A 22,154-nucleotide genomic window follows, 5' to 3' on the forward strand; every position below is an offset into this window, starting at 1 on the left:
TCTATCTGCAACTGTAGACTAAGGGTCTGAGTGGCTCTCATGCATATTTATACAGAAGCTCCCTGTGGGCAGAGCTAGCCGGCAGGGGCTTACCGGAGGAACCTGTATTACAGGTACAGGCATACATCCCCCTACTGCAGTACGCATAACTACAGTAGTTATCCCACCACACTGGCCATGGTAGCTTGCAGCGCAATCTGTGCTATCAGATAAACATTTTTGGGAGTCAATTTTAAGATGCTGTAATGTTTCAATCAATAGATCAAAAAGTCCCTGTCCTGTACCATCATTACTTGGCACAACTGAAAGTAGTCGCTCACAGATAACACCTTTAAGCACATACCGAATAATAATGCTAAACTGATCCCCACTGTTTAATCGTTCCTATCCAAAAGGAGTAACTCATTCTCCTTAATTTTGCTTGATCGGGGGGTTGTTCCCCATGCAAATAACTGAGTTGTGTTGTGCTGTGTTAGCTCGGACGGGAGTTTCCAGCTTAAGCAATTTACATAACCTGCCATTTAAAAAAACAAGTATGTTCTAATTGCACAGAATGCCAGTCTGTGCCTGAAAATAGAGCAACATTCAGATTTAGTCAGTGAAAAAAAATGTTTCCAGTCAGGTGAACAGCACCCGGTCCAATCAGCATCGAGGTCTCTGTAAATGCTGGAACTGATGTGCTGTGTGCACCAGGAGGAGCGGATCAGTCACCGAGTGGAACAGGGACTGGTGCTGTTTTCTCAGGATGGACAGACTCACACTGACCGCCGGAGCGTTTTGTTTATTGATCTCAGTGGGTGAGGGTCATTTTCTCATCTCATTTCTTTTAGTGATTGGAGAAACTAGACAGTCAGAGCCAGTCACAGTGAATCAGGGATGTTGTTATTGTCACTTTAGAAAAGTCTCTGTTGTGTTGAGTGTGAGCGTTTCTCTCAATGTGATTTTCTTTCCTCAGCTCAGCCCCAGGATTTTACCATCCTGACAGAAAACAGACAGATTAATGTGGCCGAAGGAGGAAACGCGTTTTTCTCAGTGAAGCCGTCAGCTGCGGCGGGGACTGGGGGCTGGGATTACAAGAACACGACCACGAACATAGATATTGTCGTGTGGATCGGATCAGAATTTCGTTTCAGAAATAATTACGGAGAACGGGCTGAGTTATTCCTGCCGAACGGATCACTCCTGCTGAAGTCAGTGAGAGTTTCGGACAGTGGAGATTACACTGTTAAAATGGGTCCGACTGGTGGCGGCGCTGATGCATCAGCAACCCTCACTCTGCATGTCCTGGGTAAGTGACATGATTGTCATTGTATTCGTGTGATTATTTAACACATAGACATCTAACTTCCACCAGACGTCATATGATTCCTTCTTAAATTTTCCAATATGGGAAATTCAGGTAATACAAGTAATTAGCAGATTGAACAGCATTCCTCTGTTGGCTTTAGGTTTCTAAAAGACACTGCCTTCCTGCATTAAACCATCCAGTGGATCGAACTACTTGATCAGAAAGTATTGGTGCCTCAACTGGACTGCAATGAAAGATATCTGGGGCAGGATTCTCCAATAATGGGGCTATGTCTCCACTCCAGCGTCAAACCCAGGCGTTTCACTCTGGACTTTCTTGAAGATTCTCCTACCTGAAGGGGGCTTGCAGGGCCCCGGAGTACTCCACGCAGCTCTGCCTGGCGATACGGGACCCCGCACTTCTGGTCGGGAGTCCACGCATGCGCACGGTGGACTCAATATGCAGAGCGGGCCCGGAAATATAGGCCCCCCAAAAATCGTGCGCACCCATGGATCTGTGGCCCTCAATTGCTTGCCTGGTCGTCCCTGATGCCCCCTCCCGCCCCCTCCCCCCCCCCCCCGATGAAGGATTCCCCTGCCCCCACCAGGTTGGCCGCTGACTGAGTCCGCAGCCGCCGATGACCGTTCCCGACAGGCAAAACGTGGTTAGAACCATAGTGTCAGGAACTCGCCCAGTTGTTGTCGGTGAATTGGGGGGGGGGGGGGGGGGGGGGCTCTGTCAATGGACCCCTATCTGCGCCACGTAGACCGCACGCGATTCTCTGGGGACCAGAGAATTGCAGGAGCAGCTTTGCGCTGGTTTTCGGTGTCAATGCCCATTCTCTGCCCCCGCGGCGATCGCGATTTCGGCTCTGAGAATTCCGCCCCAGGTTTACGGCGCAGCAAATTTAATTAATACATTTGCGTTGTGTGGTGTCAATCAAGAGCACGGAGACTCTAAAAAATCTCTCGACTCAGTTAATTTATTCTATTAATTCAAGTCAGGCTGAATTTGCATTATAACTGTACCATTGTGAAAAAATAAACCTCCTGCTAATAACCCAATTGTTAAATAAACGTAGCCTGATGATGTGCAGTTTGCGTGGAAACCCGAGTGTAATTTACCTCAGCAAAATTGGTTTAGTGCCCAGATTATTCTCGGTGCTGCCACTTATTGTGCTCCAAATGGAAGCTTCCCACTTGACTATCTCAAGATTCCTTGGGACAAATTAATGATCCCTTTACATTCATTTCATCTACGTAAAATTCAATTACTGTTTCTCACCAGGCTGATACTGCACAACGGAAACTTTGTTAATATGCGTGACAATTTTCCATGTATTTTCTTTTCTGCCAGCAAATAAACTTTAATTAACAAATAAATAAAATCGACAGACGCATAAGGTTCTGCTGCAGATACTTCTGAAAATAAGTTTTAACAGTGTGAAAGAACAATGGTCGTGCCAGAGAGGAAAATCTGTCCTGTTTCAGATGTAAAAGTCTCAACATGATACATATTGAAGTGATTAATAGTTGGATTATGTTAATTTGAAAATGGTTTCTCTTACTGCTTGCTGAGGTAGAGTGAGTTTGTGCTACGGTTAGAACATGCCTTTTTAAAATGTTTACTCCATTGTTAACGTTACAAAGCCAATGCGCAAAAGTGGACGGGACAAGCCCTTAACCATCTCATTACTTGCTCCAAAAAAAGCAGTTCAAGTTCATGGTCTCCACAAGAGAGAGATACAAGATTCAAGCTGACAGGGAAAGGCATTGCATCTCATCTTGGGCTTGATCTGACACTTGATCTTAGCCAAAGGCTGAGAAGCAATAAAATATGCCTGCTAACTGGTTGTTGTCCTGCTATAGAACTTAAAAGGGGTTCTGCCTCAACTTGAGCAGGAGTCCTGTTTTGAGTACCACAATTTAGGGAGGATGTAAACAGGGGGTGCAAAAAGGCTCCAATGTTGAGCAACTTCAATTGTGTAGGTTAATTGGAGAAATTGCAATTGCTTTCCTTGGAAAAGTGTGAGTTAGAGGTATTCAAAACCATTTAGAGCTGAAAAGGGTAGAAGGATGGTGAACCAGAGGAGACAGACTTAAGGCAAAAGACACAAGACAATATGAGGAAACATTTTTTTTACACACAAGGTCTGGAAAGTGATGCCTGTGAGTGTAGTGGGGGAATGTTCAATCGAGGCATTGAAGAGGGAATTGGATTAGTATATGTGAAGGAAAGATGAGCAGGGCTTTAGGGAAAAGGCGAGAGAGCGACACTTGCTTGGTTGTACAGAAGTTGGATATGCTGAAAAACAAGACATGTTGCCAAATGGTTTCATCTTGTATTCATCAGAATTTATAACGCAGAAGAAAAGCGTGCTTGGATTGGTTAGCAAGTCAACTGTAGCCAAGGATTTTCCATGGGCAAAGTAACTGGGAATTATAGGCTCCAAAAGCTCCCGGGTAATTCATAACAGAAGCAAGGCTTGAACATATTTATTTTGTTTGCATAGAACAGGTCCCTGTTTCTGGATATGTGTTCCTTCTTGCAAGCACAATTGAGCTATGCTAAGAGTTCAACTGATTATCTTAAATTGGTTAATTATCAGTGCACTCAGGATTGCTCAATCGGACAATCACTGGGACCAAAGTCTAAGTATCTGCATTGCACCAGCACTGACATTTCTTTGCACAATGTTGCTCAATTATGTGGCAGGCAGAACATCTTTTTGGACTGACTGCAGGATCCTGTTGGTGAAAAATGTTACTTGTGCAACCATTGAAGAGACAAACATTTGAACAAGCTAAGGAACCTATTTCATAATGCTATTATGTATTGGTTACTTGAATGGTATTTTCCAATAACAGGGTGATGCTGTCAGTCCAAAAAGGCACTCTGCCTATGTCAGGAAAACAGAGGTAGTTTTAAGTGATCTGTACTTATATTGTTAAATATTAGAAATAAGTTCCAGTTTTAAGTGGGTTTAATTGAGAATTTGCATCTGGGGCTTTTTGGTTTCAGATAAAACTACTTCGATTATGCATCGAGGGATGATGCCGTTAAAATTAAATAAAGTTTGGAGAAGTGAAAAGTAGTCGCTCAGCAACCTGGGGTACCTTTAGGGTGGGAATGTTTTTTGAGTATAGTTTGAGTATAGTTTGAATTGAATTTATGAGCAGTTGGTTTTGGAAGGCTAGAGAGGAGACATCTCTCTCAGAATTGTTTGAAGAAAAGCCTTACCATGTAGTAATGGTTCAGAACATAAGTGCAGAAAACATAAAGAACAGTTACAATCATAGAATTTACAGTGCAAAAGGAGGCCATTCGGCCCATCGACTCTGCACCAGCCCTTGGAAAGAGCACCCCACTTAAGCCCACACTTACAAACTACTCCCCCACCTAATCTTTTTGGACACTAAGGGCAATTTAACATGACCAAACCACCTACACTGCACATCTTTGGACTATGGGAGGAAACCGGAGCACCTGGAGGAAACCCCCACAGACATGGGAGAACGTGCAGACTCCGCACAGACTATGATCCAAGCTGGGTATCGACCCTGGAGCTGTGAAGTAACTGTGCTAACCACTGTGCTACTGTGGTGTTTATTGGTTAAGGTGTTATAACCTGTCTGCTTACCATTGGCTGGGGACTAATGACAATCCCACAATCCTGTGGGAGTATGAGCTTCCCCAATGAGGGGGCGTAGAAATCATTAGCAGACACCTGCATAAATCGAGCTGGCCAATTTGGAACCAGGAAGAGAGGAGTTAGCAGGAAGGGAAGTTGTTGCTGCTGTTGTGTGTATATATATGTTATTGGAAATAAATGTTATTTCTTTGTATCCTGAAAACTCGTGCTGGATTCTTCGTGGCCCTCACAAAACTGGCGACGAGGGTTAAAGTAAATAGCTGTCTACACTGCTGAAGCCACTTACCTGGATTTTTGTTGGACACAAGTTGTAAGTTGTTTTCTATTACACCATGCCTCTGTATGGTCGTTTGGATGTTTTTGATGCTGCGCTGGAAAGCTGGAACCAGTACGCAGAAAGGATGCGTTACTATTTCCGGGCAAACAACATCACCGAACATGAGCGCCAGGTGGTCATATTGCTCATCGCCTGCGGCCCGCATACATTTGGGGTGATTATGAGCCTTATGTACCCAGCTGCGCCGGACACCAAAACGTTTGATGAAATTGTGAACTTAGTGGGGCAACATTTTAACCCAACCCCATCCACGATAGTCCAACGTTACCGGTTTAAAAGCACTGAGAGGACCCCAGGAGAATCCCTTGCCTACTTTCTATCCAGGCTACGCAGGATTGCGGAGCACTGTGACTATGGTGAGACCTTGTCAGAAATGTTACGCGACCATTTGGTTTGCGGTATTAACAATGCGGCCACCCAGAGAAAGTTGTTAGCCGAGCCAAGATTAACTTTTCAACAGGCCATTCAAATAGTATTGTCCCGAGAGAGCGCAGAACGGGGATTGCAGGAGCTACAGGGAATGGAGGTGCATGCCTTGGGACGCAACCCCTTCCGTCTGAAAGCATCCCCCCGCACCCCTGCGGTACCTTGGGCGAGGCGACGTCCGGATCAACGCCAGTGGCCGTCAGACATTCCTCCCCGAAGGGAGCCTTCTCCAGAACCAATGGATGAGGAGCCATGTCCGTGACAGACTTGTAAGCGCCGACCCCGTCGCGGACGTCGGTCCTGGCGGTGCCAGAGGCGCCGTCATTCCGACCGAAACTGGGGCCAGCCCAGGGGCCGTACCTTTCATTTGGATGAACCTGCGGCGACTACTTCCGAGGACGTGGAGACGGAGGATGACTGCAGCTGCATTATGTGGCAGCTCCCCGTATGGCCCCCATTAAAGTGACAGTACGGGTCAATGGTCACCCACTTGAGATGGAGTTGGATACTGGCGCAGCGGTCTCCGTGATCACCCAGAGGACATTCGACTGCATCAAGCAGGGTATACAGACCCTTACATTAACCGACACACAGGCCAGGTTGGCCACCTATACAGGGGAACCATTGGACATTGCAGGAACTACGATGACCCCTGTTGTTTATGGACGCCAGGAGGGACGTTTCCCACTTATCGTGGTGCGCGGCCACGGGCCCAGCCTGTTGGGTCGGGACTGGTTGCGCCATTTGCGGTTACAGTGGCAGCACATCCTCCAAACAGTTTCTGGAGGGTTGACTGAGGTGCTAGGACGATACCCAGATGTTTTCCAGCCCGGTTTGGGGAAAATAAAAGGGGCTGTAGCCCATATCCAAGTCGAACCAGGAGCCACGCCGCGCTATTTCCGGGCGCGCCCGTGCCTTACGCCTTGCTCGAGAAGGTAGAAGGGGAGCTCACTCATTTGGAGACTTTGGGTATCATCAGGCCTGTCTGTTTCGCTGACTGGGCAGCACCAATTGTACCTGTAATGAAGCCAGATGCCACAGTTCGCTTGTCCGGCTACTATAAACTTACAGTGAATATGGCTTCCCAACTCGACCGATACCCAATGCCTCGCATAGAGGATCTCTACGCAAAATTTGCAGGCGGACTCTCGTTCACAAAATTAGATATGAGTCACGCCCACCTACAGTTGGAGCTGGACACTGTCTCCTGGCCATATGTAACTATTAATACACACCGGGGCCTGTATGAATATTCACTTTTGCTCTTTGGAGTATCCTCTGCCTGCGCTATTTTTCAACGCGTTATGGAGGGCATTTTGAGAGGTTCACTGCGTGTTGCTGTTTACTTAGATGACGTTTTGATCACAGGGACGTCGGAGCAGGAACATTTAGAAAATTTGGAGGCTGTCCTTGGATGTTTTTCGGAGGCTGGAGCCTGTTTACGTCGTACTAAGTGCGTTTTTCAGGCGAAGGAAGTAGTCTACCTGGGTTATCAGGTGGACCGCGAAGGTTTGCACCCCGTCGCAGAGACTGTGCACGCGAATCAACAGGCCCCCGCCCCGACTGAGACTTCGCGTCTTCGTTCGTTTCTCGGCCTCGTAAACTTATTACGTAAAATTACGGAAATGCCTCCCCTATCTGGCAACTACGCTGGCCCCGTTGCACCTTCTGCTAAAGAAGAGTCACACCTGGGTTTGGGGTCAGCCGCAAGAAACCGCTTTACGGCGGGGAAAACAACAATTGTCGTCGTGTGGGTTACTAACCCACTATGATCCTGGAAATCCTTTGCTCGTCACATGTGATGCATCCCCGTATGGTATTGGGGCCATCCTGTCCCACAAGATGGAGAACGGGGCCGAGCGGGCCGATAGCTTTCGCCTCCCGCACATTGACTGCAGCGGAAAAAATGTACGCGCAGATCGAGAAGGAGGGCCTGGCAGTGGTCTTTGCGGTGAAATGTTTCCACCAGTACGTATATGGCCACCACTTCACTATCGTGACTGATCATAAGCCTCTGCTGGGACTTTTCAGAGAGGATAAGCCAATACCGCCCATTGCTTCCGCACGGATCCAGCGCTGGGCTTTATTGCTCGCTGCATACGAGTATTCTCTGGAGCACAAACCAGGAAACCAGATAGGGAATGCTGACGCACTGAGCCGATTTCCTTTATCGACCGGCCCCATGTCGACCCCCACGACCGGTGAGGTGGTTGCAATCCTAAATTTTATGGACACCGTGCCTGTCACGGCATCACAGATCCGTGAGTGGACCCAGACGGAGCCAGTCCTGTCAAAGGTTCGGTACATAGTCCTGTATGGAGGGCAGCATAGACAGCTCCCAGGCGAGTTGCGGGCATTTTCCTCCAAGCTGTTCGAATTCAGCGTGGAAGACGGCATCGTTTTGTGGGGGACGCGTGTGATTGTCCTGGAAAAAGGACAGGAGCTGATACTGAGAGACTTGCACAATGGGCATCCAGGTGTGACCAAAATGAAAATGTTGGCCCGGAGTTATGTCTGGTGGCCAGGCCTCGACACCGACATTGAGAAGGTGGCCCAAAACTGCACCATTTGCCTGGAGCATCAGAAGCTTCCGCCGCCCGTGCCCCTACATCAGTGGGAATGGCCAGGGCGGCCTTGGGCGCGCTTGCATGCAGATTTCGCCGGCACTTTTCAAGGATCCATGTTCCTGCTATTAATCGACGCCCAGTCTAAATGGCTAGAGGTGCATAAGATGGGAGGCACAACGTCCTGCGCAACAATCGAGAAGATGCGTTTGTCTTTTAGTACGCATGGCCTCCCCGAGGTGCTGGTCACGGACAATGGCACTCCATTCACAAGTGAGGAGTTTGCAAGGTTCATGAAGATGAACGGCATACGCCATATCCGCACTGCCCCTTACCACCCGGCTTCAAATGGGTTGGCGGAGCGCGCAGTGCAGACATTCAAACGAGGCCTAAAGAAGCTGTCTTCCAGGTCGATGGACACTAGACTGGCTCGGTTTTTGTTTTCATATAGGACCACCCCCCATGTGGTGACTGGGGTAGCTCCCGCAGAACTCCTAATGGGCTGGAGACTTCGCACCCGCCTTAGCATGGTTTTCCTGGACATTGGCGCAAAAGTACGCCGCACACAAGAACTGCAGGCACATGGTTTCGGCAGTTTACGCTCGGTGACCCAGTGTTCGTTCGGAATTTTGCTGGTGGTGCCCAGTGGGCCCTGGCGTAATCTTTCGCCAAACGGGCCCTATCTCTTACCAGGTACAAGCCATGGGGCGTCTCTAGCGCAAACATGGAGACCATGTTCGGTCCAGAAGACTATCCCTGCCAAAGATTCCCCGCCCCAGGAGCTCATTTCTACAGCCGTAGAGACCAGACACAATGGAAAGTATTCCTCACAATCTTCCTCTGGTGCCTCACTCAAAGCCTGCGCAGGTCGTGACAGAACTGCGTGGAGATAGGGACGCTGAGATGGAGGCAGCAGACTCTGACTCTGAGATGGAGACACAAGATACCTCCGAGGGGGTAGCCTCGGGCCCACGGGCCATGGATGTACGGCCGTTACGCCGTTCATCACGGAAGCGCCGGTCTCCATCTCATTACACACTGCCTGATCCAGCGCCTTGTGCAAATGGTGTCCAGCCTGCGGCAAAGCGAGTCCGACGCCCTCCTTAGGTGGATTCCTTGGACTTGGGGGGGGGAGGGATGTCATAACCTGCCTGCTTACCATTGGCTGGGGACTAATGACAATCCCACAATCCTGTGGGAGTATGAGCTTCCCCAATGAGGGGGGCGGAGAAATCATTAGCAGACTCCCTGCATAAATAGAGCTGGCCAATTTGGAACCAGGTAGAGAGGAGTTAGCAGCAAGGGAAGTTGTTGCTGCTGTTGTTTATATATGTTATTGTAAGTAAATGTTATTTCTTTGTATCCTGAAAACTCGTGCTGGATTCTTTGTGGCCCTCACAAAATAAGCTAACTAGAGAAATGAGGTCTGAAGTTAAAGCAACAAGAATAACTCGCTTTGGAAGAAGGATACCGTTTATAGAAAGGAAAGTCAGACCAGAAAGAGAAGAGCTGATGAGGTTGTCTACTGACAAGCCACATATCAGAAGTAATCATGAGGTTTGGTGTCCTTATTTCCAGCATTTGAAGCAAAAGTATTCTGTTATGGACTGGGTACCTGAGTTTGTGTAAAAATATTTAAGGCAATGGAAACCTGAAAGGAGTGGTGGGAAAACTGGTGCTGGACTCCTTGTTGAAAGTGAAGCAATAGCATTGTTTAAAAGGATAGTTGGAAAACCTGGAATGGATTCTTAATGCAAACAGCTGATAGAAAGCATTGTTTGAAAGAAGATTGGAATGTGTGTCTTTGGGAGTGGAGTTTGGAAAACCATCATGTGACAATTATCTGGGGATTATGAGAGAAATCCATGGAGATTGGTTAATTGGCATTGAATACAAATTTCTGAGTGGGGGTGTTATTTTTGAAAACTATACATCTGTGAAGCTAAGGGGGGAATTAACTTTATGTTTAATAATAGTTTTTTCTTGCTGTTAAAACTAATTAATGGTCCTGTAACTTAGTTCCTCCAAGTTTTCTCACAAAATTAAAAGTTTTAATCTCCTAAACTAGTGTCCCATTCTGGAACCTTCCCATCCAGTAGTAACACCAATTGGGAGCATAACACCTACCACATAATTGTGCATGTGTATGAATTTCAGGTATGTAAACTACAAATTCCAGTGGTTGGCTGATCAAATAAAACAGAATGCTCCTTCAGCTGTTTGTGATAGGCAGCGTAAAGACTGATTGGACAGTACTTGCTGAACTACCCTGAGTGCATTAATCACTTTACTCAAAATTAAGATAATCAAGGTTGTAATGTGCTTTTTTATGCTTGCTAGAAATTACATTCATTGATGCACAAGGGCAAAGAAATTATCTCCAAAAAAAAGGAACATGTTCAAACCTTACAGTTGTTTTGAATTATCCTGAGGCTCGTAGAATCATAGAGTTCTTACATTTGAATCATCGAGTCTGCAGCAACCTTCTGAAAGACAGCACCCCATCCAGGCCCACTCTCCTGGCCCATCACTGTAACGCCACCTAATCTGCACATCCCTGGACACGAAGGGACAATCTGACACGGCCAACCCACCTAACTTGCAGATCTTTGGATTGTGGGAGGAAACTGGAGCACCTGGAGGAAACCTATGCAGACATGGGGAGAAAGTGCAAAAGAGTGGTTGAAAAAAGGAAAACTTTTTAAAGGAGATACAAATAGGGTGTAACCTACGTACAGACCCATGAGAAATAGTGTGTATCCAAAGGTAAAATACCCTGGATGACTAAGGATATTGATGAGAAGAAAAAAGAAGTGTATGATGCATGCCAGAATAATAATAGCAATAGAAATCAGGAAGAATGCCTCAAATGCAGGAGAGAGGCTAAGGCTGGAATAAGGAAGGCTAAGAAGAAGCATGAGGAAAGGATGGCAGGCTGTGCTAAAACAAATAGCAAGATATCCTTCAAACATATTAATGGTAAAAGATTAGTGAATGACAGTGGGGCTCATAAGGGCAGGGTGAACTGCTCACTGAAGTGGATGGTATGGCAGTGGTACTAAATGAGTACTTTGCTTTTATTTTTGCCAAATCAGAATATGGTGACGAGGTGGAGATGGGCAGCATGGTAGCACAGTGGGTAGCACTGTTGCTTCACAACGCCAGGGTCCCAGGTTCGATTCCCGGCCAGGTTCACTGTCCTGTGCAGAGTCTGCATGTTCTCCCTGCATCTGCGTGGGTTTCCTCCAGGTGCTCTGGTTTCCTCCCACATGTCTCGAAAAACGTGCTGCGGTGAATTGGATATTCTGAATTCTCCCTCAGTATACCCGAACAGACACTGGAGTATGGCGACTCGGGGTTTTCACAGTAACTTCATTGCAGTGTTAATGTAAGCCTACTTGTGACAATAAAGATTATTATTATTATGGCCCAGTTGAAAATGTGGGTGTTAAGCAACTGAGCAGTATAGTGATAGATCAAGAAGAGGTGCTTGAAAGGCTGGCAGCACTCCCAGGTAGAGAAGTCGTCCGGACCAGATGGGATGCATCCCCAATTGTTGAGAGAGGTAAGGGAGCATATTGCGGAGCTGTTGACAGAAATTTTACAGGCCTCTCTGAACACAGGATTAGTCCCGGGGACTGGAGGATTGCAAATGTAACGGCATTGTTTAAGAAATGGGCAAAGGATAACCCAGGAAATTACAGACTTGTCAGCTTGACATTAATAGTGGGAAAACTGATGGAGCCCATAATACAGAATGAGAACTTTTATTTTTCTCTTATAGTATATTTAATACTTGACAGTCAATATGGTTTTGTCAAGGGCAGGTCATGTCTGACAAATTTAATTGAGTTCTTTTTGTATATTTGGACTTTTGGAAAGCATTTGACATAGTGCCACATGGCAGGTTGGGTAGCAAATTGAAAATGTTTGGGATTGATCGGTCCTTGGTTTCATGGACTAGAAGTTGGCTAAGAGATATCAAACAGAGGGTAGGTATAGATGGGCATTTCTAAGATTAGAGACAAGTTAAAAGTAGTGTTCCCCAGGGTTCAGTGTTGGGACCCTTTTTCTGATTTTAAAAAGGGCCAGTGCTGACTCAATAGGTGGAATGGCCTCCTTTTGCACTGTAAGTCTATGATTCTGTGATTATAAATAAATGATTTTGAGGTGGGTATTGAGGACAAAATCTCTAAATTTGAAAATGAGACTAAGCTAAGGAGAATAGTGAATTATGAGGATGATGCTGAGTGATTTCAGAGGGACATTGACAAGTTGGCCAAATTGGCAGACACCTGGCAGATGAACTTCAATGCAGCAAAATGTGAGGTAATGCGTTTTGGTGGAAGAAGCATGGGGAGACAATATAGGATCAATGGTACGACTTTGAGGGGACTGCAGGAGCAGAGGGAGCGCGGGGTTTAAGCGCATAACTCCTCTGAGGATGGCCAGGCAATTTGAAGTAGTTGTCAAGAAGGCTTATAGGATCCTTGGGTATATAAATAGAGACATAGAGAACAAAAGCAAGTCAAAAAGAGAGCTAGGAGTGAGATGAGAAGAAATGTCTTTACTCAGAGTTGTTGGGATTTGGAATGCGCTGCTTGGGCCAGTGGCAGAGATTGATTCCACTGGGGGTTTCAAAAGAGACCTAGATACATGTTTGAAAGTGATTAATTTAGAGGGCTATGGAGATAGTACTGGAGAATGGGACTAGCTGGGTAGCTCTTTTGGGAGCTGTTGTGGATACGATGGGCCGAATGGCATCCTGCTGTGATGCAAATAACAAAGAATCCACAGTCACCCAAAGCTGGAATTTTGTCACTGTGCCACCCTAGTGTTCTCAGAGAGTAGACAGTCCCCCATTGCATTCTACATGGTTATGCCTCAGCCATTCGGATCTGACTTGACAAGCAATCTGCACCCTTTCCTCCAGTAACATAAATTGTGATAGTTTGAGATTTGGCATTCTTCGTTTGCCCTGATTAGCACAGGATAAACTGCTGCGCAACTAGTCACACTATTCAGCAATATTTGGGTAGTACAAGGTGAATTGATCTGATTGTACTTGGAAAGAATCATAGAATTAACAGTGCAGAAGGAGGCCATTTGGCCCATCGAGTCTTTACAAGCCTTTGGAAAGAGCACCCTACTTAAACCCATGCCTCCACCATATCCCCAGAATTCAGTACCTCACCTAACCTTTTGGTTACTTAAGGGGCAATTTAGCATGGCCAGTCCACCTAACCTGCACATCTTTGGACTGTGGGAGGAAACCGGAGCACCCGAAGGAAACCCACGCAGACAAGGGGAGAACGTGTAGACTCCGCACAGACAATCACGCAAGGCCGAATTGAACCCAGGCCGCCGGAGCTGTGAGGCAGCAGTGCTAACTACTGTACCACTATGCCGCCCCAAACAAAAACAGTTAAATCAATAATTCAAGGAGTCTGAGAAGGATCAATAACTTAATGTATTCCATATCATTCAAATGACATTTGTCTTGTGATGAATGTAGACATTTTAGATATATGTATTTAATGCAGTAAGGGTTCAAAGCCTGAGTTAGCGTGTAACTGCTGCAGTCATGTTTTTAAAGTTTCCTGATTTGAACAAAAATCCTTATGTGGAGCCAATTGAAGCATTGTAAAAGCTTGGGCTAATCGATATTTGTTTGTATTAAGAGGGTTCAATAGAGAGTAGATAGTTGGAGACAGTGTTCAGCTTTGTAAAATGATGTAGCTAATGGAAGGAGCTAGGATAACAGGCATTTTCCAGGGAAACAGGCAGTTTAGTTGGAGTTTGAAGTCCAGCTTTGAAGACAATTCTGAAGAGATTCTGCATTGTTCTGACCAGGTTCAGGGCTATCTCTTAAAACAGTATCAAAGAACATCTCTTAATCAAGTATGCCTGGGTCTGCTAACTGTATCTAAAAGCGACTGTGACCTGAGATGGGTTTATTTAAAATAGCATACGGGTTATTGGTTTTATTGTATTGTTAAGCATTGTTTAATGGGTAATTGTAGGTTATTTTCTTAATTATCCTAAATCTAGTTATACTGTGTTCATAATAATATAGCATGTCCCTATTTGTGCATGAAATCACTCCTGGAGCAAAATATCCTTTCCTTGCAAATATCCTTTTCTCTTACAAAACTAAATTAAATAGTACGGGTTTCTGTCCATTGTCCGAGCAACTGTTCGGGTCTGGTCAGGATCACAATAGTCTGGCAGCTTGCTATATTAAGATTAAGCTTCAAGTCAGGTTTGTGAGTGGAGGTGGAGTGGAATACTTCTCTCTTTTAAGACCAAAAGAGACACATTCATAGAATCAAGGAAACCTACAGCTCAATTGGAGGTCATTTAGCCTATCATGCCTGTGCTGGTTATTAGACTAGTCATGCAAATCTCACATACCTATTTTTTCTGTCTTTAAATCTTTGAGCTTCCATAATCTCATGTAAAATTTGGGCAGCACAGTGGTTAGCAGTGCTACCTCACAGCGTTGTGGACCCAGGTTCGATCCCGGCTCTGGGTTACCGTCTATGTGGAGTTTGCACGTTCTCCCCGTGTTTGCGTGGGTCTCACCCCCACAACCCAAAAATGTACAGGGTAGGTGGATTGGTGATCCCAAATTGCCCCTTAATTGAAAAAAATAATTGGGTACTCCTAAATTTAAAAAAAAGTATTAAAAAATTATTTATGGAAGTGTTTCCAGTCGAGCATTCCAAATACTGACAAATCTGAAATCAAAAATATCTCAATTCTCCTCTAGATCTTTTGCCTATGACTTTGAATCTATGACCTCTTATTATTGATTCACTTAACAGAGGAAATTGTTTTGTTCAATCTATTCTAATTAGTTTAAAAACCTCTATTAGGTAAGCTCTTAATTGTCCCTATTCTGAGGAGAACATTTCAAACCTCTGCTCGTATCCAGTTGCATCTTGGTGAGCCACTTTATGGATTTATCCATTGGTCTCATTACATTTCCTGATTATTTGACAGACGTACCATGTCATGTCGGGAACAAGAGATTCAGAGTGGCCATTGATGTTAAATACAACATGTATATATTTATTGAGAATTGAACAAGTAAATTAAAATTACTCCGGATAAACAAACAGGATAAATGAACAGTCACATACAAATTTTACTATTCTCCTTCAAGAGCCAGAGCAACAATGATGTTATTTCTGTGCTTGTCCTTGACAGAAATTTGATCCGATAATTAATAACTTGCATTTCTATGGCACTATTAATGTCTGCAGTAAAATTCTCCAAGTTAATTTCAAAGGAACCATTATCAAATATAATTTGACACAAGCATGTAAGGAGATATTATTTCAGGTGGTTGAAAGCTTAACCTAAGAGGATAGTTTTGAGTCGAGGAGAGAGGGGCAAAGAAGTTTAGAGAAGGGAAATCCATCCTAGCCATTTCAAGACACTACTTCCAATATTGTCAATAAAAATCAGGGATGCACAAGGAAATTGAGATGAAATAAATATAATATTCTGGTTGTGGATAAGTACACTCTATTACAACTTGTGCGTCTGCTTGTCATAATCCCTCGATAAAACGTGACATTAAAACAGGAAGTACAAATCCACCAAAAAGAGAGTAAATAGAATCTTTAACAAATGTTTTGATGTAGCTATCTTTATCTTCTCTTCTTAAGGGATAATATTGAGAAGGCACATATCTCAAACTTTTAACTAAGAAGTTGGGAACTGAAATGTAATCTTTGATGTCCGAGTTCCAAATAAAACCTTTATTCTCTCTCATCCTGGCTTTTCCCTACTGTCACCCTCATTTCTACTCTTCCAAGGCCAAAGTATGCAGACTTGCGAATATGGCAGATAACTGGTTTAGCCATCCACCACCAGAACTGGCCAGACCACTTAAAGCACCATTGGGTCCTACTGTCATCTGTTAAAACTTCTTAGTTACTGTGTGCCACTCTTTCTCTAGCTCAGATTGCCAAACTTCCTTAAATGCTCCTGAACTTGTATCTTTCTCTAGTTTTTCTCCTATCTCCCTATCTCCAAACTCATTCTGGCCATGGAACCAACCTCCTGTTCACTTGTTCTTATCCGCACAAGGGTGGCCACTAGCAGTGGCTATAAGTAAAGGACACAGATCCCAGCTCCTGACCTGCCCATTCCTGCACATGTACATGTGACAAAGTGACTGAAGCATGCTCAGAGCCTCCAATAGAATTAAATGAACACTGTTACTACTGCAATTACGTCTATGAAGGCAGCTCACCACCACCTTCTCAAGGGCAATTAGGGTTGAGCAACAAATGCTGGCCTAGCCAGCAAACCCCACATCCCGAATGATAGTTAACAAAAACTGCAGATTCCTGCAGCATTTCCCATCAGATACTGCAAAGGATATAGGGGAGGGAATATTCACATAAGGCATTAAGAAATACCTGCTAGGCAACAGTCAAATCTGCTAATTTGTGTATTTTTTATAATGGAGAACATTATGATGCTGCACATATTTATTATTTTGCAAACTAGAATTGTTTGGTATTATCTACCTCCACATTGGGCTTGCAGCTGGATCTAATTTTGGAATGGTTTTAAATGACATAGAAAGAATATTGTTAAAAAGAGAAGGCCATTTATTTCATTTGCATCAATAGTCACATCTTAATGGCTACCAAAGATTTAAAAGAATTTTAACAGAATCATAGAATTCCTACAGCACAGAAGCAGTCCATTCAGCCCATTGAGTCTGCATCGACCCTCTGAAAGAGCACCCTACCGAGGCCCACGTCCCATCCTATCCCCGAAACCTCACCTAACCTACACATCCTTGGATACTAAGGGGAAAATTAGTATGGCCAGTCCACCTAACTTGCACATCTTTGGTCTGTGAGAGGAAACAGGAGCACCCAAAGAAACCCATGCAGACGTGCAAAGGGCAAACACTGCATAGACAGTTACCCATGGCCAGAATTGATCCCAGGTTTCTGGTGCTGTGAGGCAGCAGTGCTAACCATTGTGCCATCGTGCCACCCGTTATTTCAAGATCTAAGGAATGATGAGAATTCAAACCACTACACAACCTGCAATCTATATTCATCTCAGATTTTGAAAGTCTTGATGAAAGGCTGTCTGGTACTGGAATTGGCCCCAATGTTTAAAATATGGCCTGTCATGTATAAAATCTAGACATCTGGTCACTCTAATTTCCATTAAACTGACAACCATCCAACATGGCCCCCATATTAACCAATATTTTAAATTCTCTTCAGGTGTTGTCCCTCCTTTTAAATCTGCCGTTAGCACCTCTGTCCCTTAAAAAGATCCCTTCACTCCTCGTAAACTGCCATCCAATCTCCATTTCCTCTATTCAGTCCTTTAAATTGTTCTCACCTTCCAAATCCATTCTCACCTTTTCATGAATTCTAGTTAAATTCCTTCCAATTAAGTTTCCACCCCTGCAAAAGTATGAAAACAGTGTTTTGTTATGCTCTTGACGTAGCATAAGCTGCTTCCTTGATGTGCACTCTGACAAAGGAAGGTTCAGACTTGGAGATAGCTTTAACACATTTATTACTGTTAACGATTCTCCTACTTGGATTTGACTCTCCTATTAATCCTTCTATAGCTACTCAGACTGACGAACCACTCTGTTACAATCCATGTGGTGGGTGTGATGTGTTTCAAATCAACCCTGTGTACTCACTGAGTATCTCCACTGGAAAGAGGAAGATCATGTGTGCTGTGTCCTTTTTATATGGGTTGGTGTAATGCCCTCCTGTGGTAGTGTCACCTCTATGTGTGTCGTGAATGCCCATTGGTCGTGTCCTATCTTACTGACCTATTGGTTGAATGTCTGTGTGTCATGTCTCTGGTGCTCCCTCTAGTGCCTAGCTAGTCTACATGTATTTCCATTAACCCCTTGTGTACTTACCCTGATGCATATCACCACAAACAGCTCTTATTACAATTTCATCTATGTGACTATATCAAAGCTAAATCTTCTCCCTTGTCCTTCTCTATTTGAACGCAATCTTTGATACAGTTGATCCCAGTGTGCTCCTCTAAAGCTTTTCAGCTATGTGGGACTGCTCTCTCGTGCTTCCATTTTATCAATTTAATTACTTGCAATGTGTTCTCTTTCTGCCCCGGTACCGTTATCTCTGGTGTTCTCGAAGGATTTGTCCTTGACCACCACCTATTTCCCATCTATATATTATCCCTTGGTGACATCATTGCTCAGTTTTCGCATGTACGTCCACACCTAGCTCGATGCACGACCACCTTTCTTAACACGTCTTTGTTGCTAAATTATCAGAAATTTCCTCCAATCAAATTTTAGGAAGGTTGAAATTATTCTTTTAGATCCCAGATCCAAACTCCCCACCCTAGCTACCAACTCCATCCCTCTCATTGGCAAGAGTCAGCCATTAAGCCAGTCTGACAACAACTTTGGTATCCCATTTCATCCCAAAATGAGCAACTGATATCATTTGTGCCATTAATGCCTTCTGAGCTGAGCTAATTCAGGCCTTTTTAAATTTCAGTCTTGAATATTCCAACACAATCCTGGCTGGTGTCCCACACTCCACCCTCTGTAAACTCGAGGTCAGCAAAAAATCTACTGTGACTTATCTTGCAACAAATGCCTTTCCTCTATCAGCCCTTTCCTCACTGACCTAAACTGGCTGCTGGTCAAGCATCGGCTTGGAACATGTGGAATATTTGATTATGATAAAGGTGACATATAGATATAAATTGTTCTTTTTGTTCTGTTAAATTAAACATTTTCTGCGGCTGAATTTTCTGACAGTTGGTTCCCTGTTGGCATGACCAGCAAACAACACAAAACGTTGTAGGCATCAGTGGAACCTGAAAGATACCAACAGCAGCCAATGGCAAACAACCTTCACATCTAGAAAACGTGCTACAGGGTGGCGGGGCGGGGGGATGTAGGGGGAGGGGGGGGGGGGGGGGTTGAAAATCCAGCTCTGTGGCTCAGTAATCAAGCTCAATTGATTTTGTTGGAAATGTTTCGGCACTTCCTGCTGCCATATCTTCTATTCCTGCCAATGTCAACCCTTTGTGGACCATTCCGTGGCAGCGGAAGGAGAAGATCCCACCGCTGGCCAAAAATGGCCCATCTCTGCTGCCAGAAAATATGCCGTGGGGGGAACTATAAAATTGCCATAATTTGATTTGGACTGTCTGCTTAAGTATTGGTCGCAGCCAGCATCAAAATTGTTCTTCAAATTTGTTGAAGCATTTGTAAGCAACTTTTAATATTTTTATTGAACTACAATGGGGTGCTCAATGACTTGATCTGCTACTGCTCTGCAGGCTAACAAGAAACAAAAGACTTGCATTTATGTAGCACATTTCATGATCAACATTTATCTCAAAGCTAAGGAAGGAGAAGGAAGCTATTTCTAATTTTGCTAAATCATTACAAGAATTCCAACAACAGCAGATGAAGCTGGAGATGATAGAGATGCAGACTGAAAAGTCCAAGCATGTACTAGAAGGATCAGCCCATGTGCCAAAGCGCTTTACTGTCATTTTGGTGTAAAGTCGCTGCTGTAATGCAGGGAAAGGATAGCCAGTTTGTGCAGAGAAAACACCAACAAATAACAATATAATAATGACCAGATAATGTTTATTATGTTGATTTGAGGATAAATATTGGCCAGCTGCATCAACTGCTCTGCAAGATAGTGCCTAGACCTTTAATTTCCAGCTAAATGAACGGGCAGGAAGTTTATTTAATGTCCTATCCAAAAGACAGTGCATTAATACCTCAGTACACTCAAAAGACAGTACACTCTTGCCCCAGTACACTCAAAAGACAGTACACTCCTACCCCAGTACATTCAAAAGACAGTACACTCCTACCCCAGTACACTCAAAAGACAGTACACTCCAACCCCAGTACACTCAAAAGACAGTACACTCCTACCCCAGTACATTCAAAAGACAGTACACTCCTACCCCAGTACATTCAAAAGACAGTACACTACTACCCCAGTACATTCAAAAGACAGTACACTCCTACCCCAGTACATTCAAAAGACAGTACACTACTACCCCAGTACATTCAAAAGACAGTACACTACTACCCCAGTACATTCAAAAGACAGTACACTCCTACCCCAGTACACTCAAAAGACAGTACACTCCTACCCCAGTACATTCAAAAGACAGTACACTCCTACCCCAGTACATTCAAAAGACAGTACACTCCTGCCCCAGTACACTCAAAAGACAGTACACTCCTACCCCAGTACATTCAAAAGACAGTACACCCCTACCCCAGTACACTCAAAAGACAGTACACTCCTCCCCCAGTACACTCAAAAGACAGTACACTCCTACCCCAGTACACTCAAAAGACAGTACACTCCTACTCCAGTACACTCAAAAGACAGTACACTCCTACCCCAGTACATTCAAAAGACAGTACACTCCTACCCCAGTACACTCAAAGGACAGTACACTCCTACCCCAGTACACTCAAAAGACAGTACACTCCAACCCCAGTACACTCAAAAGACAGTACACTCCTACCCCAGTACATTCAAAAGACAGTACACTCCTACCCCAGTACATTCAAAAGACAGTACACTCCTACCCCAGTACATTCAAAAGACAGTACACTACTACCCCAGTACATTCAAAAGACAGTACACTCCTACCCCAGTACACTCAAAAGACAGTACACTCCTACCCCAGTACATTCAAAAGACAGTACACTCCTACCCCAGTACATTCAAAAGACAGTACACTCCTACCCCAGTACACTCAAAAGACAGTACACTCCTACCCCAGTACATTCAAAAGACAGTACACCCCTACCCCAGTACACTCAAAAGACAGTACACTCCTCCCCCAGTACACTCAAAAGACAGTACACTCCTACCCCAGTACACTCAAAAGACAGTACACTCCTACTCCAGTACACTCAAAAGACAGTACACTCCTACCCCAGTACATTCAAAAGACAGTACACTCCTACCCCAGTACACTCAAAGGACAGTACACTCCTACCCCAGTACACTCAAAAGACAGTACACTCCAACCCCAGTACACTCAAAAGACAGTACACTCCTACCCCAGTACATTCAAAAGACAGTACACTCCTACCCCAGTACATTCAAAAGACAGTACACTCCTACCCCAGTACATTCAAAAGACAGTACACTACTACCCCAGTACATTCAAAAGACAGTACACTCCTACCCAGTACACTCAAAAGACAGTACACTCCTACCCCAGTACATTCAAAAGACAGTACACACCTACCCCAGTACATTCAAAAGACAGTACACTCCTACCCCAGTACACTCAAAAGACAGTACACTCCTACCCCAGTACATTCAAAAGACAGTACACCCCTACCCCAGTACACTCAAAAGACAGTACACTCCTCCCCCAGTACATTCAAAAGACAGTACACCCCTACCCCAGTACACTCAAAAGACAGTACACTCCTCCCCCAGTACACTCAAAAGACAGTACACTCCTACCCCAGTACACTCAAAAGACAGTACACTCCTACTCCAGTACACTCAAAAGACAGTACACTCCAACCCCAGTACATTCAAAAGACAGTACACTCCTACCCCAGTACATTCAAAAGACAGTACACTCCTACCCCAGTACATTCAAAAGACAGTACACTCCTACCCAGTACACTCAAAAGACAGTACACTCCTACCCCAGTACATTCAAAAGACAGTACACTCCTACCCCAGTACATTCAAAAGACAGTACACTCCTACCCCAGTACACTCAAAAGACAGTACACTCCTACCCCAGTACATTCAAAAGACAGTACACCCCTACCCCAGTACACTCAAAAGACAGTACACTCCTCCCCCAGTACACTCAAAAGAC

General features: G+C 44.6%; 1 protein-coding gene across 2 annotated transcripts in view; it reads left to right on the forward strand.

The window, feature by feature from the left end:
* The first annotated feature begins 667 nt into the window (after window positions 1-667).
* LOC119974383 (carcinoembryonic antigen-related cell adhesion molecule 5-like) overlaps window positions 668-22,154 on the forward strand; it is a 114,048-nt gene continuing 92,561 nt past the window's right edge. Inside the window, exons 1-2 of one of the 2 annotated variants that reach the window (XM_038813188.1) lie at window positions 668-797; window positions 956-1,288. In XM_038813188.1, coding sequence (XP_038669116.1) covers window positions 746-797; window positions 956-1,288 — 385 coding nt within the window. In that variant the 5' untranslated portion in view covers window positions 668-745. The remainder of the gene's footprint in view (window positions 798-955; window positions 1,289-22,154) is intronic. The other variant, XM_038813189.1, reaches the window with a different exon arrangement.

Source organism: Scyliorhinus canicula, chromosome 12 (assembly GCF_902713615.1).
Source record: "Scyliorhinus canicula chromosome 12, sScyCan1.1, whole genome shotgun sequence".
NCBI lineage: Eukaryota > Metazoa > Chordata > Chondrichthyes > Carcharhiniformes > Scyliorhinidae > Scyliorhinus > Scyliorhinus canicula.